This window comes from Phoenix dactylifera, chromosome 13, assembly GCF_051530095.1.
Source record: "Phoenix dactylifera cultivar Ajwa chromosome 13, Ajwa_hap1_PhDact_Kaust_v1.1, whole genome shotgun sequence".
Lineage (NCBI taxonomy): Eukaryota > Viridiplantae > Streptophyta > Magnoliopsida > Arecales > Arecaceae > Phoenix > Phoenix dactylifera.
The window spans coordinates 5,312,770-5,337,960 of record NC_143202.1 but is presented as its reverse complement, the minus strand read 5'-3'; the positions used below and the strand labels follow the sequence as shown (position 1 = coordinate 5,337,960).

Sequence of the window (25,191 nt, the reverse complement as noted above, 5' to 3'; positions counted from 1 at the left end):
AATATGTTATTCAAAAATTTTTGTTTTTGCAATGGGTTATGGCCAAGACCGGCCTTGTTATATACTACATATTGGCTATCTAATAACATTTGCGATTACTATGAACTTAAAGTAAATTTATCTACAAGAGGTTTTAATCTATCTACTTCTTTTTTTTAGATTTAGATTTCAGCAATTAGTTGTTTCTTTTCTTTGAGAATGTCTTTGGTTAGATTCTTATTTATCTTCTTAAGTTCTTTATTTTTTTGTCCTAGTTTTCTTCATTCACTTACAAAATCTTGCAAAGCATATTGAAGTTCTTCTACAATGAAATTAATTTGTGTTTTAGGCAATACCTCCTCCTCATTAGCCAAGAAGCATAGGTTTGCAGTTTCTTATGCTTTTTCCTTTGAGCTTGACTCATCATTGTCCCTCTAAGTTGCTATCATGGCCTTCTTCTTGAACTTGTTGGGGCCTTTCTTGAGAAGAGGACAATCTACTTTGAAATATCCAAGTTTCTTGCACTCATAGCAGACCATCTGATCCTTCTCCTTCTCCTTGCTAGTCTCTCCCTTGGGAGTGGGCTTCTTCTTGAAGCCTTGCCTTTTCTTCCTCATAAATCTTCTGAATCTTTTAGTAATCAGCGCCATCTCTTCATCTTCGTCAGCATCCTCAGATTCTTCATTTTCCTCTGCATCTTTGGCCACTGACTTTAGGGTGATCATCTTTTTCTTCTTCTTCGACTCCTTCTCACTATTGTGCTTCATAGTGAGCTCATGGGTCATTGGAGATCCAAGCAGCTCCTTTAATGGTAGATTGTTGAGATCCTTCACTTTATAGCCTCAGTAGTGACCTAAGAATTTTTCTCAGAAGATCACTATTAGTGTAAGCCTTTCTAAGACTTTTCATACTATTAATAATATATATAAATCTAGTAGATTTAGCATTATGTTGAGCCATTTTTTTATCATATTCATCCCATTTTCTTTCAAGCTTGGAAAAGGATACTCCATCTACAATCTTGGTGGATGTGTGAGGTCCATTGATTATGACATCCCATATGTCATAATCTAAAAACTTGAATGATATCATAATCTAAAACTTGAACAAAAATGTGTATGCTTAATTTCCAATATGTGTAATTAGTGCCATTAAATAGTGGGGGGCAGTTAGTAGACTGACCCTCAGCAAGGAGGAAAACTTGATAGTACCTAGACTCTACCACAAGTGCATAGGTCATGACAAGTAAAACAGGGCAAAAAGAGTATCGTTTCCACAAGGAGGTGATTCAAGTACCAATTTATAAATTTTCTATATTATTTATACGACCCCAAAATGACTGACTGTAATTTCTTAACCAGAAAAATCAAATATGAAAGGTTCCTAGGGCTTGGATTTCATGAATTGAATTCCTTCAATGAATTTAAATTTGATTGTTAATATTCTACTAATTACAATGACCGAATCCCTTTTTTTATGTATTCTGCTAATTACAATGACTGAATCCCTTTTTTTATGTGATATCCTCTTTCAAGGCATAACACCTATACCTATATTAATCCTATGTCTACTTTCGTAATCATAGAATTTAATATAAATTCATTATGATCTGTGAAATTCTTGAATGTAGGTCACAAGGGTGTGCATTTATTTCTAAACTACACCGCCAATGTTTGATAAATTCACCAACTAATATTGAACTTCAACTTTCGTTACTTTATTCAACATCTTAAGCAAGCAATTCATGGCCAGCAAATTGCAAGAATGAAAACCGAAATCATCAAATTATAACTAACAAAGGATATTCAATACAACCATACTCAATTCATATCAAAAATTCAATGACTACGTACTAGCCCTAGAATAAGAAAACTAGCAAATCATAACTAATAAATCAATTCAATTATTTCTCAATATAAATTCGCATTCAACATCCTTAATAACAATTCAGTAAATAAAAAAAAAATACGAGAAAGGAAAAGAACTCTGTATTTGCAAAAATCCTCCGTTCCATTCTTTCTCTCAGAATTCCAACTTTTTCTTCCTCCTAGAATTCCTAGCTTTTCCTCCTCTCGGAATTTCAGATTCTTTGAGTTTTTTTTCCTTATCTGCTTGCCATCCCCCTCGTATCTTCTGGCCTTCCTCTTCTCCCAACCGATTCTCCTTTTTTTGAATTTTAAAATAGATTTCCCCCATATCTGCTAGCTGAAATCCTGAATTCTAGGCTAATTTTATGACTCGATTCCCAGCTGGATTTAGAGCACCAAAACAATACACTTTGGAGTTGGACCCTTCATAAAAGTTTTAGATCTCATTCTCAGCTTTCCAACGTACCTAGGTTTGCTTTATTCTGACTTATGTAACTCTAGATACAAGTTGAAAACCGAAACAGAGTCTGGGTTGCAGTAAACTTCTGGACAGATTCGGACTTCTCCATTTCGGCTAAGTTTTGGACTTCAAAACGGCAGAACTGGGTTTTGTGATCTTCATAAAAGTTTTAGGCCTATGTCTTCTCTTTCCATCAAGCTAAACAACACATGAAACGGAGGTTTGCAGCTCCAGTTAGAACCCAAAAACTAAATAGTATTCTGGGTTGACTAAACCAGCCCAACTAGGACTTGCTCTCTAGGCCTAGCCCGAATTCTACCTCTTCACATCAGCCCAATTTCAACCTAATTCAATAATTAAACACCTGCAAAATACCAAGAATTCTTAAGAATTAAATAAATGTAAAAGACACCTAAATTCTAGACAAATGAGCTAAGAACATACAAAACACTCTAAAACAAAACAATTAAGATTAAGAAAATGTGTGAAATAAATTTCCACATCAGTTGCCATTGATCTTTCTCTCTTTGATGATTAAGTCACCAAGAGGGGCAAGAGTACCTATGCTGATACCACTTATTGCCCAGTTATGCAACTCAAGAGGGAGGGTGAATTGGGTTATAGAAATTTTAACAATAATGTGCAATAAAAGATTTTGATTTTCAATGTGCGTGTAAAGTGAGAATACAAGAATTGAAATAGAAAAATATAAAGCATGGAAAGCAAGCAAGATATAAAATTTTATAGTGGTTCGATGCCCAACTCAATACCTACGTCCACTCTCCAAGACACTTCTTGGGAATTCTACTATAATCTACTCAAAAATTATAATCTGATGTTTTATACAGGCTCACAATTAACCCAGTTGATATTTAATGGTAATCAACCACTACCACCCCTTATCAAAGCCTTCCCTTGGTTTGATAAGAATACAACACAGTATCCCCCAAGTTTCAACCCTTGAAACTTGTTACAATCAACAAAAAGAGAACATAAGATGATTGGCTCTTTTAAGAGCAGAAGATGAGATGTTGAAGCTCATGAGGAACCACTTACTGAACTTGTTGTAGGCTTGAAAGCTCTACAACTTATTCTCTTAGGTCTAATGGATGTAATCTTCAATGCTCACACTAAATGCTTCTCCTCTTTTCTTGTTTTTCCCTTCCTCTACTTTTTTTCAAGTGTTCCAAAGCTTTTGTAACTTGAAAAACCATTGGAAGGTTGTTTCTAGCCATTAGACAGGATGAATATGGCTATTTTATTTTCACAAAAAAAACTAGCTATTACTATTGTTAGATGCAGACAGGTCAACTCAACTTCTTCAGGGTCAATTTCTGATCTTCAGTGGTCGACTCTTCTTCTTCGAGGGTCGACTCAAAAAAGCATTCATTTTTATTGCATTTGTCTTTCGCTTGTGGTCACCATAGGGTCGACTCGGATAACTTTAGGATTGACTCTAGTTTGCTTGAGGTCAACTCATGATCCACTAGGGTCGACTCATGAAAGGATTGGTTTTTACTACTTTCTATCTTCTATCATGGCCACTCTAGGGTTGACTCAATTTGTGCTCGGCAGAAGTCGATTCATGATTCTCTAGGGGCGACTCGTAAATGTCCAGTTTTTCACTCCTATCTTTTGCCAAAGATTGTTCTAGGGTCGACTTGGCTAATTCAGGGGTTGAATCAAGAAAGCATGCTTATCTTTTGCATTGTGCCAGGGTCGACTTGTGTTCTCCTAGGGTTGATTACTGAAATCATCTAAAATTGAGGTCTTTTGTTTAAGCCTATAGATGTTCAGGAGTCGGCTCTAAGTATCTTTGTGTCGACTCCACTAACATAGAACTTTATAATCTTGACTTACATCCTTTTTGCCTTGAGTATTTTGAATTGAGATTAATTTGGCTTTCTGTGAACAATCTTGAACACTCCAAATATTTTGTATCATCAAAATCAAACCTTTTGGGTCAACACATGTCGCATCTAGCACCCGGCCCCAACATTTTTCTCATCTTCTATATTGAACACTCCAAATATTTTGTATCATCAAAATCAAACCTTTTGGGTCAACACATGTGGCATCTAGCACCCGGCCCCAACATTTTTCTCATCTTCTATATATAAGGTGGATGCATAAAGATGTTCCCACCCTAATACACATGCCCGAGCACATAAATTTTTTGTAGGGAAATCATTGGTTTAAAAAGGTAAAAATTATCCATTTTGACATCATCTTACTTACGAAATATTTTTTTTAGAAAAAATGCAATTCTGTCTGTGTGTTGGAATTTCCAACATAGGAGAGAAACAAAGGTTTTATTTTTTTGGCAAAATAGGCTAGGTTGTTGACATTTCTTCAAGTTTTTTTTTTCTTTTTCGCAAAAAAAAAAGGATTTGTTTTGGAGATTTTGATTGTGGTTCTAATAAAAAAATATTGGGTTTGTGGTGTGGGGGAACAGACGAGAGAAGCAAGAATTTTTTATTTTTCTTTCAAAAAAGTAAAAAAAAAAATTGCAGTAATTTTGCTTAAAAAAATTCTTTTATTATTCAGCAAGAAAATAAGGAACGTGGGTGGATGAGAATAGAGGAGAGAAGGAAGAAAATAAGAGAGAAGAAAATAGGAGATTCGTGTAGAGGGGAGAAAGAAGAAAACGGGGATGTTCTCAGTTTAACAATGGAGCTAGAGAAGAGGAGAGAGGGAGAAAAGAATGGAGATTTAGGCAGAAGGGAGTAGCTCGACATGGGAAAAGGGACTGGAGGATGAGTGGACTCACCGATATGGGAGACCGCTAACCTTGACATGGCGGTCATGCCTCGCTGGATGTCCCCTATGTGCCACTCCTTTGGAGAGAGGAGCAATAAATAGGGTTAGGGTTTCAATGCAAGATGGTGAGATGGGAGAGGTTTTAGATGGCTAAGTTTTGTGGTGGAAGAAGGATGGGTTGTGGCTAATAAGAATAGGGTAATTAGAGTTTTTGCCTTTTAAGAGGTGCGATCGTTGTTCCACCTATGAGTGGGACACACAGTAGTCAGTACTCAATCCTGCTCTCTTTTTTATTTGTTTCTTTTTGCTTCAATTTGTCAATCCTATGTTCTTTCATAGAAAATCAATAGTCATATTACATACGGATGGCCACAGAAGGAAAAAAAAATATTTTCTCTTTCTCATTGAATTTTTCTTGCATAATGAAAAGAGAAAAGAAAACATTTGATTTTTGTCTATTTGTAGTTGAATTTTTGAGAAAAAAAATATTCTAAGCTTCTTTTTTGAGAAAAAAGGTCTCTATTTTTTATTTAATTTATATATTATAACAATTTTGATATGTAGTTTGATGTCCTACTTGAACCATTACTTATGATATTATTTAAAAAATTGAATAAAGTTTTCCTTAATGTTGCTTACATTTCTTTTTTTAAAAAAAAATACAGGGAATGCTGTTAAAGCTGCTTTGTGCATGTTGCCAAGGGCATTCCTTAAGGTACCAATTGTTCTTTTTATGTACATATATTAAAATAAATTAGGTTTTTTTGCATGTATACTCTCTAAAATATATAAAATTGTATGAATATCTACATAAAATTACGATTTTTATGTATACCCTCATAAAATACTTATTTTATATGTATACCCTTCTTATACTTTCTTTTTTATATATGTACCTATACCATCTAACACCATTAAAAATTAAATAATTTAAAATTAAAATAACTAAAATACCCTCATGGGTAGACATGCAAAAAAAAAACTTTATATACATATACATGTAAATAACAACTTTGCAAGAATATTCATGCAATTACACATATTTCAGAGGGTATACACTTAAAACAAATCTTATAAAAAATGATCAAAATCTAGTAAAGATAATTCATTATTAAAAAAAGATAATGAGAAAAATTAAATCATGTTACTATCAACTCTTATAGAATAAATCAAGTTGCTTTTATGAAATTCTCGCCTCAAAAACAAGTAACAACTTAACATTTACAAATCCCTAAAAAATATTTTACTGATCAAAGCATGTATAATTATTTTAAATTTGATACTCTTTAATCTTTAAAAAATAATTAAGAATACGCAAATGTCATAGATTTAATAATTATAATTATATCAAAATTAAATGAAGAATAGCATTACTAAAAGGATTACCTAATATTCCAACCTGACTAATCAATTTTTTTAAAAAAAATTGACAATGTGACTCGATCTTTTTTTAACTTGCCAATCTAATTGAATCATAAAAGACTTGACAAATTTCAGCCAAATTTTAATTTTTTTTAATAGAATTTTTGAATGTATACCTTTTTAAATATGAAAAATTATATGAATACCCTCGTACAGTTACTATTTGCACGTATATCCTTATAATTTTTTTTTGCATATCTATCCATAGAGGTATTTCAGTTTTTTTTTATTTTTAAGTTGTTTATTTTTTAACGACACTAAATAGTATGGGTACATATGAAAAAAAAAAGAAGGATATACATGTAAATAGAAATTTTATGAAGGTATTCATGCAATTTTATATATTTAGGAGGGTGTACATGCAAAAAATCCAAATAAATTAATAGATTCTTTAGTTTTCCTTCTTTAGATTCTTTTTGCATATTTTATTATTTATATAATTTATGTTTCATTTGATGAATTAATGTTCATGCATAATTTTTGAGGTAGTCAGCATCTAAGGTGTTTTTTTTCAATGTATATTCATTATACTAATTTTTTTTCAGTTGTTATATTTTGTCTACTGTATACATAGGATCATCAATGAGATGCTTATATGTTAATTCTTTTAGCACAAATATGATTTACACATATTTAATTTTGGCCCTTTTTTAATTAAATAATTATCCAAAAAAATGATTTTGTTGATCACAAAGCAATTGAGTAGTTACTAATGATTTTGTGTCTTGGAGCAGATTAATTCATTTTGCAAGGAAGCTTCAGGAGTTTGAATATTTAGAGAAACATGGAGAAGCTCCAAAGATCAAAATTTTAAAGTTCGAGAGTAATTCAAAGTCAACTCCGGCACTCAGAGCTTTTGCGGTAGGGGAGCTGACTCCAGTATGTTAGGAGTCAACCCATGGATGCCCACAGGCCAGAACAATAAAGATTAAACTTTCTAGGCATTACGAGTCGACCCTAGGTGTATAGGAGTCGACTCCAGGTTGGTTTGATGTTGATTTATAGCATGAGACCACAACGAGAGCTCTCGTACTCCAACACATATAAAGATCGCACTCTACATCTCATGGGGTATTCTAAGGTCAATGATCTATGGGTGAATAGTCAGGGAGGAGTTAGAGATGATGCATGAGATGGTGAGGACAGAGCTAAGGTTGAGGCACCATCCTCACTTTAGAGAGAGGCTGGAACCAATCAAGAGTATTACTATTCTACAAAGAAGGGAGTTGTGGATTGTCTACTTTTAGGGATGTTGTAGACTAGCCAGCGGAGCAGCTGATGTGGGGAAGCATGGGATTCTATCTCCTGCAGCCCGCTGCAGATTACAGCAACAGGAAACAGAGGAGTTTTGGGCTCAGGAAAACAGAGCTTCAAGTTTCATTCACGGAAAGCAAAAAAAACAGCAGCCAAGGGAAGGAGACGGCGGCCCTTTACACCAATCCTTTTATAAGGCCACAAGCTCCCTCTAAACCCTAACAATAAGGACTCAATTTCTAACCAAATTTGAATTAAAATAGACTCCTAATCAAACTAAAATCAAACCAGATTTCGGAACAAAATTCAGACTTTAACAGACTCAAGTTCAGAAGTTTCAAACAAAGTAGGATTCAATTAAACTAACATTCAGGATCTTGTAGACCGTGGGATTGATCTCTAGGATTAGGAGATCAAGTGGAATTTGTTGGAATCCAAGGATCGCACGCCATCCGCATCATCTTCCTTGGTTTTGTCGCGTCCATACCACCATGTTCCCTAGCCAGCAGAACTTCAGCAACAGGAAAATTTTCAGCAATTCTTTGATCTGCATCAGTCCCCTCCACTTAGAAAAAACTCATCCCCGAGTTTCTCTCAAGATACAGCAGCTCTCCCAGATCATGATACTCATAGAGATCAGCAACATTGAAAGTTTTTGAGATTCACATGTCTACCGGCAAGTCAATCACATATGCGTTACTATTGATCTTCTTTAAAATCTTGTATGGCCCATACTTTCGTGGTTTCCACTTGCTGTATGCTCCCACTGGAAATCTCTCCTTCCGCAAGTAAACCATTACCTCATCTCCTTCTTTGAACTCCTTATATCGCCTATGTTCATCCGCCTTGGCCTTGTACCGGGCATTCATACCTTCCAGGCGCTTCTTCACCTCCAATTGTGTCACTTTAACTTCCTCCGCTAAATTTTCTGCTGCTACACTCTTTCCGGGAAATTTTGGTAGACGAACTAAATCCACAGCATGCTTTGAAATTTTTGTATAAACAATAGAGAAAGGTGATTTACCGGTGCTTCTATTAACAGCACTATTGTAACCAAACTCTACTTGGGGTAATGCATGATCCCAATGCTTCGGACTATTCCCACAAATACAGCGAATCAGATTTCCAAGGGTTCGATTAGTGACTTTTGTCTGCCCGTCAGTTTGAGGATGTGCAGTGCTACTGAATTTTAAGAAGTGTCAAACATTCTCCGTAAAGTAAGCCAAAAGTGACTCAAAAATTTTGAATTCCGATCCGATGTGACAGATTGTGGGACTCCATGCAAACGGACAATCTTCCTGAAAAATAACCTTGTAATATGGGACGCATCTGATGTCTTTTAACAAGAGATGAAATGCGCCATCTTGGAGAACCTATCCACCACGACAAAAACTGAATCCACACCTCTCTGCATTCGGGGAAGACCCAATACAAAGTCCATCGACAGATCCTCTCAAATGTCATTTGGCACAGGTAGGGGCATGTACAGACCGGTGTTTTGAGACTGCCCTTTTACTGTTTGACAAATATAACATCTCTGGACAAACTTTCCAACATCTCTTCATAGTTGTGGCCAATAATACCTCTCCATAAGACTAGCAATGGTCTTGTCTCGGCTTAGATGCCCACTAAGCCCGCCACCATGAAGGACTCTAATCAGCTTCTCTCTGAGTGATGATCTGGGGATGCACAAGGAATTACCCCAGAAAAAATAACCCTCTTGTATGTGAAAATCTTCCATTGCACGATTGCTGGAACACTTGGCCCACACATCCTTGAAGTCATCATCTTCAGCATACAACTCCTTCATGCATTCGAAACCCACAACCTCCGAGTGCAAGGTTGTTAATAATGTGTTACGCCGACTCAATGCATCTGCCACTCGGTTCTGTTGTCCAGATCGGTGCTTCAACACAAAAGAAAATTTCTGCAAGAAGCTTACCCGTCTGACATGCATGCGGTTCAAGTGGTTCTAGCTTTTGATGTACTTCAAGGCCTGATGATCACTGTATAGGACAAACTCCCTCTGAACTAGATAGTGCTCCTAGTGTTTCAATGCCCGGATGATGGCATAAAACTCAAGCTCATACGTAGTCCATTTCTGTCGTGCTTCACTGAACTTCTCACTGAAGTACTCCATGGGCCTCCCTTCTTGAGTCTGAACAGCCCCTATCCCAACTCTCGAGGCATCACACTCTACCTCAAACAGCTTCTCAAAGCTTGGCAAGGCTAGCACTGTGCGGAAGATAATTTTTCTTTTATCAATTCAAAGCTGGCTTGCTGAGGCTCTCCCCACTGATACCGACCTTTCTTCATACATTCAGTAATAGGAGCGACAATGGTGCTGAAATTTCGAATGAAGCGCCGATAAAATGTTGCTAACCCATGGAAGCTACGGACTTGACTGACATTTGTGGGGGTGGGCCACTCCCGTATTGCCCGCACCTTCTCTTCATCAACATGTATACCGTCGGCCCCAACAACAAACCCCAGAAACACCAGGTGGGTAGTTACAAAGTGGCACTTCTTAAGATTGACAAACAATTTATTTTCCCTCAATGCAAGCAAAACCGCCCTCAAATATTCCTTGTGCTCAATCTCTTTACGGCTATAAACCAAGATATCATCAAAATCGACAACGACGAACTTTCCAATAAATGATTTTAATACTTGGTTCATTATCCTCATGAAGGTGCTCGGTGCATTGGATAGGCCAAAAGGCATGACCATCCACTCGTAAAGTCCATCCTTCGTCTTGAATGTCGTCTTCCATTCGTCACCGGGCCGAATTCGAATCTCATGGTAGCCGCTCCGAAGATCAATTTTGGAGAAGACCTTTGCTCCTTCCAGCATGTCTAGCATGTCAGTCAAGCGGGGTATGGAAAATCGGTACTTTACCGTTATCCGGTTGATCGCACGGCTGTCCACACACATGCGCCAACTTCCATCCTTCTTCGGTGTCAACAAGGCTGGCACTGCACATGGGCTCATGCTCTCCCGAATCAGCCCCTTCTTCATCAGATCTTCAACTTGCTGCTGCAGAATTTGGGTCTCCTTAGGACTCAGGCGGTAATGAGGTAGATTAGGAAGGCTTGCGCCAGGCACTAAATCAATATGGTGCTGAATTTCTCGCATGGGAGGCAGCCCATCCGGCAATCTGCAGGTATAATGTCCTGAAATTCCATCAGCAACTCCTCAAACTCCTTGGGCACCTACATGCTTGCTGAATTTGATCGCTTCGTGGCCGGCACCAGAATTTGCTTGGTCTCCTTGACGTCCGCCATGAACTGCTTTGCTGAAACTGCAAGGAAGGATTTCCCCTCCACTTGAGAAGATTTGGGGATGCACCTTTCATTCATGGGAACTAGAAGGATTTTCCAGCCATGCCACCGAAACAAATAGGTGTTGTCCCGACCCCTGTAAGTGACGTCCATGTCACGCATCCATGGGCGCCCAAGCAAGACATGGCAAGCATCCATGCCCACCACATCACACACAACCTCATCCTTGTAATACCGCCCAATGAATAATGGGACCTTGCACACCTTGTCCACTCTTGTTTCAGCACCCTTCTTAATCCATCCGATCTTGTAAGAAGACGGATGATCTTCGGTCTTCAATCCCATTGCACCGACCAGTGCCAAGGAAGCAATGTTCTCATTGCTGCCACTATCAGTGATCACATTATATATCGTTTTATTGATGGTGCAGCGAGTCTTGAAGATGTTGTGGCATTGGGACTCCTCTTTAACCTTTGGAGAAAGCAAAATTCGCTGAACTACAAAAGAAGCCGGAATCCCCTGATCAGGCGTCTTCCGACCGCTCCTCCTCTTACTCTTCTTCCTCATACAACACCCCTTCATCCTCCTCCACCTCTACTACGTTAACGGTCCGCCACCTCGGGCACTCATTGGAACGGTGCCCAACCTCTTGACACCTGTTGTCCCATTCTTGTTTACCTAAAAATATGCTAAACAGATCGTTGTTAGAACCGACAAACAAAGTTTAAATAAATTTTACTCTTACCTTTTCTACTCGAAGAATAGTAGCTGTAAGAGGTCATCCACAGGAAGGCGATTGGAGTTGCTTAAAAATAAAAGCATTCACTCGGATTCAAAACCGATTTTTGAATAACAAAATAAAAATATTATGTCGGGGATGTTGAATATTTTCTAATTGAAAATAAACAAAGAGAAGAAGAAAAACTTTGCAATTGAAATTGGATGCAGAGTAGGGGTCGATTTCTAAAGACAGATTATGAATTAAAATCGCCAGTTGAACAGCAAAAATTAATTTCAGAGTTATCTTAAAACTAAGAATTTCAGAATACATAAAATAAATTACAAACATTAAACTGAACCTAGAAAACGGATTTCATAAGAAAAAATTGATGGATTTCATAAAAAGAAAATTGATTACAAGAACATAAAATAAAAAAAAACAAAAACAAGGAAAAAGTAATCCTGCACGGTGGAACATTAAAAGAAAGAATAAAATATATGATTTTCTCTTTCTTCTTCTCCGAAAAATAGAGCTCCTCCCCTGTTCCTTCTTGAACCTGCCGACCTCCCCCCTCTGTTCCTCCTTGAACCAGCCGACCTCCACCCTTATATACATCCCCAGCAAGCACGTGGAGAGGAGAGGAAAACGGACACTTGATCAATGGGATTGGGTCTCCGGAAGCTGGCCGCGGGATGGGAGGCTGAGATGGAGGAGCTTGATTGCAGCGTGGGATGCCGTGGCTGGGCGGATCATGGAGGAGATTGATCACGGACGCTGATTCGGGAAGGAAGCTGGGATTTGAGGGAGAATCACGAGCGGCTGGACGCGATGCTTGGATCACGCTTGCAGTCGGACGGGCGTGGGAGGCTGGATTACGGAAGACTGGATGCTGGGATCACGAACTTGGGAAGATGTCGGTGATGAGGTGGAAGATGAGTACGGACAGAAGATGGGATGCTGAAGATGGAAGATGCCACGGGATGCTGTGGGCGTTGATCACAGAAGATGCTTAGGGGACCCAATTGTTGGGGCATGGAAGAGATCCGGAAAGCTCAGACGCAGCTGGACCCGATCACAGGAGAGGCGGTCATCCGGGCTGAGACGGAGGAGCTTTGGATGCAGCTCGGACGCGATGCTTTGAGGCGCGGTGGGAACGGACGGAAGACGCGGACGGCCTAGACCGGCTGTGAGGCGCGGTGGGAACGGACGGAAGACGCAGACGGCCTGGAGTGGGAGATGGACTTTCTTCTTTGGCCCACGGATGGATGGAGTGCTGGGATGCTAAAAATCCCCTGCTAACCGCTGCTATGGCTGAAAAAAGAGGAGATGGTTTCCTTCTTTGGGTGCTAGATTGAATGGAGATCTGGATGCTGCATTTGCTCGGAACGGCAGCTGGGACTTCCACTGCGTGAAGAACGTAGGCTGCTGGGATGCAGATGGGCTGGCACGCGGGCGTGATACGCTGGGAGATCTCGGACGTGCCGGCTGCGTTGGGCTCAAACCCAATGTTATTGGATCTCTTGGATTACTTGCACTCAACACAAATACAACATTAATTAGTAAATTTTATCATTAATGATTAGCTAAAATACTAATTAAGATGATATGATGATTGCACTTTTGTGCTCTCATCACACCCCCCAACCAGCTTATTGCTAGTCTCTAGCAATTTAGTGCGGAAATGAGAGTGCAAAAGTAATAATTATTATTATATATATATACATGAACTAAGATAAATACTCACTTTCGTAGAGCATAACGATTATACTTAGCATGTGCAACAAGCCGTTAAACCCCTAGGTTACCCTAGTTGACGAGTGTTGTCTTGTGAGGGTTTGCAGTAAAGTTACCCACAAACTTCAATCCCAAAATAAAATTTGTTTTATGAAATGAAAGTCTAATTTCAAGTACATAACTGATAAGAATTTCAAAAGCACACAAGGTTTTAAATACTAAGTAGCCCAAATTCTAGGTTAGTGTGCAATTTAAGTTGAAGTCATTAAGTTTTTCGTTAGAAAGTTGTAAGACTTATTTATACTTGAGTGCTCAGTGAAGTCTGGACCATGCACAAGCTAAGATTTTGGATCTCCAAAATATCGCTAATGCTAGTAGTTTCCAAGAGTTGGTCGGACAAGACCTATTTGTTGATTCAAAATCATCTTATCTGCAGGATTTCGAGAGCTATGGATGTTTACTTTAATATCTCATGGGCTTTATCTGTAATATTCCAGTTTACTCGAATTTTTGCAACGACGGCTTTCACACTATTGTCTTTCTTAAGGTCAATATACAGAATTTTTTTTTTTTAAGAAACATAATAATGTATATATTGTGCACTTTTACTCCTATGATGATTTCTCCATGTAGCGAGCAATTAGTCGACAATTCTCACACCAGTTGGCACAAGGTGTCGAGCATCAAGACTTCCCTATGGACCTATGCTCGGGTTCCTCATCACAAACCCGCTGACCTTTGACAATAGGTAGCCCTTTTCGATGTACCTGACTAAATCCACCAATTTTTTTTTAATATATATATATATGTGAATCAGAAAAAGATGGTTCATCAGGATTCGAGGTTGCTACCATATTCTCAACACAATGTCGAACCTATACCTTAGAAATGCAGGACAGATGTGTTGTGAAATTCAAAGCACTAATTAGCTTACAACTCACTAAAAGAACTTAATAAAAAGAACTCACTTTGCACTATTTCCGACTAGTCATTGGGCTCTTAGATTTTATATATCTTGTGTGTTGTACAGAAATTAGAATTTTTTTTAATTTTAAATGCTTAAAAACATCCCCAAACCTAAATCTAACATTGTCCTCAATGTTAAAAAAAATTTAAAGCAGTAATAGGACAGAGGAGAAGTTACCTGATATGGGTAGGTAAATTGACAATTAGGGCAAAAACTCCAAAACCTGCATGTTAGTAATTTATTGATTTTTTTTTTTTACATGTTGGGTTGCCTCCCAAGAGCACCAAGTTTTATGTCTTCAGCCAGACAATTCTAACTTAATTAGTATAAACAGGATCTACCAGAAGTGTTTCTTCAACTTCTGGACTTAGATAATCGAGGTATGGTTTGAGGTGATGTCCATTAACTTGAAAAGATCTGCCATCCTTGGTACTGCCTATAATTATCGCACCATGCGGATGCACTTTCTCCACAATGTATGGGCCAGTCCAACGAGATTTAAGTTTTCCAAAGAACAGATGTAATCGAGAGTTGTATAAAAGAACTTTCTGTCCTAGGTAAAATTTCTTATGAATAATTATTTTATCATGCATGAGCTTCATGCAATCTTTATACTTCTTGGCATACTCGTAAGCATCATTTTAATTTCTTCAAGCTCATTGAGCTGAAGCTTCCTATGCTCTCCCGCTTTGTGAAGATCGAAATTTAAATGTTTAATAGCCCAATAGGCCTTGTGCTCTAACTCGACAGGTAAATAGCAGGCCTTGCCATAGACAGTTCTATATGAAGACATTCCAGTTGGTGTTTTGTAAGCCGTCCGATATGCCCACAGTGCATCTGTTAGCCTAAGAGACCAATCCTTCCGAGATGTATTAACAGTTTTTTCAAGGATGGTCTTGATTTTCTGATTGGATATTTCGACTTGTCCACTTGTTTGTGGATGATATGGTGTACTGACCTTGTGATTAATGTTGTACTTTCTCATAAGGGCTTTAAAATTTTTATTACAAAAATGTTTTCCCCCATCACTAATGATAGCACCAAGGGGTGCCAAAACGAGCAAAGATAGATTCTTTAAGGAACTTGATCACCACTTTGTGATCATTGGTCTTATATGTGATAGCCTCAATCCATTTTGATACATAGTCAACTGCCACAAGAATGTACTGATGCCCAAACGACATAGGAAAAGGACCCATAAAATCAATACCCCAAACATCGAAAATTTCTATAATTAAGATAAGGTTCAGGGGCATCTCATTTTTTCTTGAAATTTTTCCTAGTCTTTGACATCGTTCACATGCTTTGCCATACTCGTGTGAGTCATGAAATAGTGTGGGCCAATAGAATCCGCACTGCAAAACCTTTGCAGCCATCTTTTTACCACTGAAATGACCATCACAAGCGTGTTCATGACAAAAGGAAAGAACTTTCCTTTGTTCGTTTCAGGGATACACCGTCGGATGATCTGATCAGGGCAATATTTAAATAAGTATGGTTCATCCCAAAAATACCACTTCACACGAGCTAGAAATCGAAATTGCTCATGTTTGGTCCAAAAGCTGGGTATTTGTTCAGTAACGAGGTAGTTGACTATGTCAGCATACCATGGAACATTAGTATGGAAAATCATCATTAGTTGTTCATCCGAAAAAGTTTCGGATACAGATAAGGATTCTGCAGATGACTCAACAATCAGTCTGGACAAATAGTCAGCTACTACATTTTCAGATCCTCTTTTATCTCGAATTTCGAGATCAAATTTCTGAAGCAATAGGATCCAACGAATGAGCCTTGCCTTAGCATCCTTCTTTGTGAGAAGGTACTTAAGGGCGGCATGATGAAAATAAACAAGAACCTTAGATCCTATCAGGTAGGGGCAAAATTTATCTAGAGCAAAAATAACTGCCAACAATTCTTTTTCAGTGGTGGAATAATTGAGTTGGGCGTCATTCAGAGTTTTGCTCGCATAATGAATAACATGAGGAAGCTTCTCTACTCACTGACCTAAGACAGCACCTATGGCATAATCGAATGCATCACACATGATTTCAAAAGGACGACTCCAATCAGGACACCTTATGATGGGTGCTGAAGTTAATTCGGACTTCAGTCTTTCGAAAGCAGTTACACAAGTTGGTAAAAATTTGAAAATAGCATCTTTGGCCAACAAATCACATAAGGGTTTTGATATTTTGCTGAAATCCTTGATAAAGCGGCGGTAAAAACCCGCATGCCCTAAAAATGATCGAATTTCCCTAATAGTCTTGGGAGGTGGCAATTTAGCAATTAATTCTACTCTGGCCTTATCTACATCAATTCTCCTTTTTGACACAATGTGTCCTAAAACAATACCTGATTCTACCATAAAATGACACTTCTCCCAGTTAAGAACTAAGTTTTTCTCTTTACAGTGTTCTACAACAAGTGTCAAGTAGTGCAGACATTCATCAAAATTGGATCCAAATACAGAAAAATCATCCATGAAATTTCTAAAAATTTCTCCACCATGTCGGAGAAAATACTCATCATACACCGTTGGAATGTAGCCGGTGCATTGCATAGCCCAAAAGGCATGCGACGATAGGCAAAAGTGCCATAAGGACAGGTGAATGTAGTTTTCTCTTGATCCTCACGTGCAATAGGGACTTGGTTATATCCAGAATAACCATTGAGGAAACAGTAATGGGAGTGGCCAGCTAGACGTTCTAGCATTTGATCGATGAAGGTTAGAGAAAAATGGTCTTTCCTAGTCATGGCATTAAGCTTCCTATAGTCGATGCATACTCGCCATCCCGTTTGGACTCGAGTAGGGACTAACTCATTGTGATCATTTTTCACCACAGTGATGCCAAACTTTTTAGGTACGACTTGAACTGGGCTTGCCCACTGACTATCAGAAATAAGATATATAATCCCTGCATCTAAAAGCTTGATGACCTCGGCTCGAACTACATCCTTCATGATTGGATTAAGTCGCCTTTGTGGTTCTCTAGAGATTTTTGCATCTTCTTCTAGATGGATTTTATGTTGGACCACAGAAGGACTAATCCCCTTAATATCAGCTATAGACCAACCGATAGCTTCTTGATTCTTCTGAAGGATAGTTAACAACTTCTCTTCCTGTTCTTTAGTCAGATTCGATGCAATTATAATAGGTAAGGTCTTGTTGTCTCCAAGAAATGCATACTTCAAGTTTTCGGGAAGGTCTTTAAGTTCTAGCTGGGGAGGTTTGACATTGGATGGCACTAGCTGAGATTCCAAAATAAGCAATGATTCAAACTTGGTGGCCCATCTGCTAGTATCCATCACAGGAATGGAATCTAACAATGCATTAACCTCCTGACTTGATTCACAATCTTGACCGAAATTAGCCAAAATCTTTCTAATGGATCAGAATAACTCGACTCTTCAAAAGAACTGCTAATTATGTTCTCAATCATGTGAATTTCTTCCAAATCGTCCATCTCAGTTGACTGACTACTACTATGAAAAACATTAAGCTGGACAGTCATGTTCCCAAAGGCTAGAGTCATTATTCCATTTCGGCAACTGATCACAGCATTTGAAGTGGCTAAAAATGGTCTACCTAGGATCACCGGAATGTGACTTTCTGGATTTTTTACTGGTTCAATTTCAAGGACTACAAAATCCACAGGGTAATAGAACTCATTATCTTTTACAATCACATCCTCCATAATTCCTTTGGGGTACTTTACAGTCCTATCCGCTAACGAAAGAGTAATGTTTGTGGGTTTTAACTCCCCCAAACCCAACTCTGTGTAAACAGAATAGGGTAACAGGTTCACACTAGCTCCTAAATCTAGGAGAGCTCTCCGAATGATGGTTTCTCCTATTTTAATTTCAACAGTGGGGCAACCAGGGTCCTTATATTTTGGGACAATCTGTTGTTGAATAAGAGATGAGGCTTGTGCCGCCATCACAGCTTGCCTAGGAATACTGATTTTTTTTTCACCGTGGTCAGATCTTTTAAGAATTTTGTATATAGGAGGGATCTATCTGATGGGAAGGATAAATTTATTTGGACATTTTTAAATACATCCATGATTTTATCATACTAAGATTTTTTTCTTTGAGTCTTGTAATCTACTAGGAAAGGGAGCCTTGGGTGTGTATGTCTCTATTGGTTTCTCCTCTATTCCTTGTGTTTTCTGTTCTTGTGCCTTTTTCTGAGTGGGGTTCGGTTCATGCTTTTCTTCTTTTTCTTGTATAGAAAGTTGGACCTTGTTGTCCACTTGCTTGCCAGACTGTAAAGTGGTAATTGCCTGGACTTCATGGGTTGAGTTTTCAATCGAATCAATCTGAAACTGGCCTCTTGGCCCTTGATTCTGTTGCCTACTAGGGTTAGGCACTGGCTGACTGGGCAATTCACCTCTCTTCCAATCCCCTAGAGAGTTAGCTATTTGGCTCAGACTAACCTCAAGTTTTGCAATCGCTTGCGCATGGAATTGGTTAGTCTGGGTTTGAGCCATGTTGATCTATTGTTGCTGTTGGATGAAGTCTTGTTGTTGCTTCATCATGTTAGCCATCATGGCTTCCAATGATGTAGTTTGCTGAGGGATAGGGGCACTATAAGTAGGAATAGGTGGAGCCAATGATTGGTTTATTTGTGATGGACCTATCCTGAAAAAATTCTTCTGAAAACCTGGTGGACCACCTTGATGCTGAATAGGTTCATTTTGCTTGTATGAGAAATTTGGGTGGAACCTATTATCAAGGTGGTAGACTGGGCTGAATGAATTAGGAGTGGGCTTCTTGAAAGCACTATATGAGTTTAGAGCATTTGCCTGTTCAGACTTAATGTTGGGTAAACTAGGACAACACTCCACTAGATGCTCAGAACTGTTACACAAGATACATAAGCCCTGTGGCTCGTGTTCTACTTTCATGATGGGATTTGACTCTTTGTGTGAGTTTGAATTAGTTGAAATAGTAAAAGCATCCAACTTTTTGCTCAGATTGTTTACCCCATTCACCAGATTGGACATAACATTCTTGAGTTCTGGGTCTGTTTTTATTTCGTAGGTACTTAGTTCTCTAAACCCATAATCATCTCTATCTACCTCCTGACCGTAGCTACTCCAATTTTGAGCATTTTTAGCTAAGTCCACAAGGAACTCATAGGCTTGATCAGGGGTTTGGTTCATGAACCTACCCTTATGCATGGATTCAATCATGTTCCTATGTGCTGGAGGTAATCCTTTGTAAAAGAAATGTACTAGATCAGCCTTGTCAAGCCCATGGTGCGGGCACTTGACCAAAAGATCATAGAATCTTTTTCAAAGTTGGAAAAATTCCTCCTCAGATTTTTCTCTAAAAGTTCTTATGGCATCTTTAATTTTTTCAGTCTTTACCATGGGATAGAATTTAGCCATGAACTTTCTAGATAGTTATTCCCATGATGTGATGGAATTAGAAGCAAGAGAATACAGCCATGCAGCAGCACGATCCTCTAAAGTCATGGGAAACAACCTTAATTTAATACCTTCTTCATCTAAGTTTTGATTTCTAAACGTTTGACAGATTGTCAAAAATTTGTTTAGATGAATATACGGTTGTTCACTCTCAAACCCATGAAATTTGGGTAACATGTTTATTGTTGCAGCCCGAATCTCGAATTGGGATGCATTATTAATTGGTAATACTATGCAAGTAGGGGGACAAGCGGATGCGGGTGCGAACAACTCATTCAAAGTTCTAATATGTTCATCCATTGTAGAGATTGACGGTTGGCTTACAATTCACTAATTGTGATGAAAAGTTCTGTCAATCTCAGGATCAAATGGTGTTAACTTACCCCTTAATGACCTTCTACCATGCATACATTATCAACAATTCATTAGATTTGACTCCTAAAATGAATGAAATTCTAAGAGAAAAGAAGGGCTAGACACAGATGACCACAACCAACACCACATAACAATTTGATCCTATTAGCCTTAAAATTAAGTGATGTTTAGTAGCTTCTTAAATTTAGTTGCACAGAGATTTATCAGGTTAAAAAGTTCCTGAAATTCTCTCTAGATTAGACAGCTCCTAATCTCCCTTTCAGATTAAGCTTGAGCTTACCAGTTAAGCGATCCTGTAACCAGTGACCAGAAAAGTCCCGGGATGTGTGGTGGTGCCAAAAGGGATACACCGATACCACAATACCCGTAACAGTTCTTACTGTTGTAAAACTTTCCTAGACATTACCAATTACTAAATTCTCACTGGAGAGGCTTTCAGCCGCTTCTTTCCAAGAGTCTAATTGAGCTCGAAAATTCTAAGGCCAACGTCTAATTGATTTTAATTTAATTTGGCTTAGGATATATATGGAAGGTGGTGATTTTTGGGCTAAGGACAGGTAATAACTTTTCGATCTTATCTTTTTAATGGGTTTTGCCCTTAAATTATTTTATGCAAATGCTTAATACTAAATGCAGCAAATATTTAATAATTTTTTAAAGTTTATGAAATGTCATTAAGTTGTACTGATTAAATGAGCAAGCAAAATTTTTATATATATTTTTATATTTTTTTATTTAAATTTTTATATAGGAATAACTTGAATGTAAACTAAAAACTAATCTTTATGCGTCAGTCAATCTCCGAATGTCCGTTAAATAAGCTCTGGAGATTACTCCGTAAGGAGCCCCAATAAAGATATGATAACCTCGGGGGATTGCACCCTATCAATTACTAGCAAAAATAATAATTTTTTTTAATTTAATTAATTTTTTAACCCTTTTTTTAAAATTTCAAATTTCAAATTTCAGAATTCAAATTTTGAATTTAAATTTTTAAATTTTAGAACTTTGGAAAATTTTTCAATTTTAATTATCTAAATTTTTTTTTTGAATTTAAATTTTTTTTACTTTTTTAAAAAAATTAAATGCCAAATTTTAAATTTTAGAATTTAATAACTACAAAATTATTAACTAAAAATAATCAAAACAAGGGAAATTAATAAAAAAAACTTACTACCGGAGTGCGTTCACTCCGGGCATCCAAAATTCGATTTAATCTTCGTGATCGTTCTTGCTTCTCGATTTGCCTTCCCAGCAACGACGCCAAAATTTTATTGTTCCATTTCTGTTTACCTAAAAATATGCTAAACGGATCGTTGTTAGAACCGACAAACAAAGTTTAAATAAATTTTACTCTTATCTTTTCTACTCGAAGAATAGTGGTCATAAGAGGTTGATCCACAAGAAGACTGGATGCTGGGATCACGGACTTGGGAAGATGCCGGTGATGAGGTGGAAGATGAGTACGGACAGAAGATGGGACACTGAAGATGGAAGATGCTACGAGATGCTGTGGGCGTTGATCACAAAAGATGCTTGGGGGACCCGATTGCTGGGGCACGAAAGAGATCCGGGAAGCTCGGATGCAGCTGGACGCGATCATAGGAGAGGCGGTCATCCGGGTTGAGACGGAGGAGCTTTGGATGCGGCTCGGACGCGATGCTTTGAGGCGTGGTGGGAATGGGCGGAAGACGCGGACGGCCTGGAGCGGCTGTGAGGCGCGGTGGGAACGGGCGGAAGATGCGGACGGCCTGGAGCGGGAGATGGACTTTCTTCTTTGGCCCACGGACGGATGGAGTGCTGGGATGCTAAAAATCCCCTGCTAACCGCTGCTGTGGCCGGAAGAAGAGGAGATGGTTTCCTTCTTTAGGTGCCGGATTGGACGGAGATCTGGGATGCTGCATTTGCTCGGAACGGCAGCTGGGACGTCCACCGCATGAAGAACGCGGGCTGCTGGGATGCAGATGGGCTGGCACGTGGGCGTGATACGCTGGGAGATCTCGGACGTGCCGGCTGCGTTGGGCTCAAACCCAATGTTATTGGGTCTCTTGGATTATTTGCACTCAATACAAATACAACGTTAATTAGTAAATTTTATCATTAATAATTAGCTAAAATACTAATTAAGATGGTATGACGATTGCACTTTTGTGCTTTCATCAACACCTGTAACATCTGATGGGCATAGGCTTTTCATAAGGATTGCTGCCCCTCGGTGCTGCAGGTTGCTTGCTAGAATTTTCGACGCCCCTTGATATAGTTGGAGGTGGAGGCTGACTCGAAGAGGTGGCACCATCAATGCCCTTCAGTTTCGCAGTGGTGGGGCGTGAAGGAGCAGCCCGATTTGTGGGCTGAAACTGATTCGCCCTTCGCGTCGCCTGTGCCTCCAGTTTCAAGGCTAAGCTCGTGGCTTCGGATAGGCTCCACATGGGATAAAGATCCACTTGATCTCGGATCGCCGGCTTCAACCCGCCAATGTACCTCGCCACCTGCTGATTTTCTGTTTCCAATAGGTTGTTGCGGGCATTGAGTTGATTGAATTCATCTGTGTATTCGGTCACCGTTCGGGGGCCCTGTCGACAATTCTGATACTGGTAGTAGAGTGCCTGCTCATAGTCAGGCAGGAGGAAACGACTCCGCAGGTGCTGCTTCATCTTGCGCCAGGTAGAGATCTGCATCTTTCCCTGCCGCAGACGCTTGTGCTGTAGTTGCTCCCACCATGCGGAGGCTCCACACTTCAACTTGTAGGCAACCAGCTTCACTTTTTTCTGATCTGGGATCTCCATATAATCGAAGAATTTCTCCACCTCAGCCAGCCAATCCAGAAAACCCTTGATGTGGAGGTTGCCGTTGAATGTTGGAAGATCCACCTTCAGTCTAAAATCAGAGGAGCCGTGGTCTCCTCTTTCACACTGGAAACCCGCTGGTTTCGGGTTCCGTCGCGGACGCCACCCGCCAACGTCATCGTAGACCCCTCTTCCATCAGGTGATCGACGTTGTCGTTCACCCCCTGCACGCCTGAAATCAGCCTGCTTGGGGTTTCTTCTCGGGCATAGACCATCGAACTCGAAGAAGGCGGGTCCTTCTTCCTCCTCTTCGGACGAGTCCATGAGGGGCTGCTGCCTACGTCGGTGGGGAACATCTCACGCCAGTGCTAGTGGTCCACGAGGGAAGGCCTCGCCGGCTGGCACCCAATCCCGGTTGAGATCTCCATGATTTCCGATCCTCAACTCTTGAAGTGCATGCTGGATGTCGCGCACAACATCTTCAAGGCCTTGGATCACTGCCCAAAGGGCCGGCACCCCGTGATCACCGTCGCTAGGGTGAACACTCGCAACGCTGTCATCCGCCATTGAAGTAGGAGAAGCCTGCTCTGATACCAAATGATGCGGGGAAGCGTAGGATTCTATCTCCTGCAACCCGCTGCAGATTACAGCAACAGGAAATAGAGGAGTTTTGGGCTCAGGAAAATAGAGCTTCAAGTTTCATTCACGGAAAGCAAAAAAAAATAACAGCCAAAGGAAGGAGATGGTGGCCCTTTACACCAATCCTTTTATAGGGCCACGAGCTCCCTCTAAACCCTAACAATAAGGACTCAATTCCTAACCCAATTCGAATTAAAACAGACTCCTAATCAAACTAAAATCAAACCAGATTTCGGAACAAAATTCAGACTTTAACAGACTCAAGTTCAGAAGTTTCAAACAAAGTAGGACTCAGTTAAACCAACATTCAGGATCTTGTAGACCGTGGGATTGATCTCTAGGATCAGGAGATCAAGTGAAATTTGTTGGAATCCAAGGATCGCACGCCATCCGCATCGTCTTCCTTGGTTTCGTCGCATCCATACCCACCCTGTTCTCAGGCCAGCAGAACTTCAGCAACAGGGGAATTTTCAGCAATTCTTTGATCTGCATCAACAGCTTAGGACCAACCACTTTCAGGCTGGATGATGATCAACTTGCAATGTGGTTGAGCAGGTGGCTGCTATGATGCTAGCTGCTAGAGCATCTACAAAGGAGGAGAGCTTAGAGTATTAGCCATTTGCCTTCTATCAGGTACCACTTCCGATGTTGTATCAAGCTTAGCTGACTGACAGCTCTAGTGTCGCATATTGTTACTCTCATTTAGATGATAATCAAACTTCGACTTGAGCTCACTGACATGCGCACCTTGATGTCTTGGAGTGTGTGATGAGCGCTCAAAGATTATCAGCTTGACCAGATCATGAGCAGAGCACCAAGTTATCTGAGAGTGGAGGCTGGAAGTCTTCGAGGTTTGTTGAGTCTAGGATCTGGCAGATGAGAGGAGAGACTAGAGGGATAAATGATTCTTTCATTTTCGAGATTGTTTCTCTTCTCCAGTCCATGGGTCAACTTATTTGAGAGCTTGAGACCATTTCTACTTCTGCCTGAGCTTCAGCAGCACCTAGGATATCCTCAACCTTTGTTAGACCCTCCAGCCAGCCCCAGTTAGCCAGTCTATCATCCCTTTTAGCCATCACTCCCTGTCGGACCTTCTCATTCCTTCACTGGAGCCGTACCATGTGGCAGGATTAGAAGCCGGAGAGCTGGTCCCTCGTCGAGGCAAGCTGCGCATCAAGAAATGTCTTCTTCATCAGACAAGGACTAGAGTTTTTAGTTTTAGATTCTATTGCTGGGTATCTTTGATTTCATTTGTGTATGTTGAGGTGTATGGTGGACTATGCATATATATTATGTTGGGTACTACTATGGATGACTCGCATTATGGATGATTTTCTGTATGTTTAATTAGTATAGTACTTCGTATGAACTATATGCACTATCTTTTATTTAATGTAGTTTATATTATTCATTTATGGCAATTTTTACCCCACCATTAAGTAACTTATAACTTACTTGAAAAGTTTATTGTACATCCAAAGTTAAATGCTCTGATACTCTAATACTTAAC

The 25,191-nt window shown here is 39.4% G+C and overlaps 1 protein-coding gene across 1 annotated transcript in view; it reads right to left on the bottom strand.

The window, feature by feature from the left end:
- Nucleotides 1-232: 232 nt before the first annotated feature.
- LOC149751432 (uncharacterized) overlaps nucleotides 233-25,191 on the bottom strand; it is a 99,396-nt gene continuing 74,437 nt past the window's right edge. Inside the window, exon 6 of the mRNA XM_089927033.1 lies at nucleotides 233-24,847. Within this exon, the coding sequence (XP_089783159.1) occupies nucleotides 24,757-24,847 (91 nt within the window). The 3' untranslated portion in view covers nucleotides 233-24,756. The remainder of the gene's footprint in view (nucleotides 24,848-25,191) is intronic.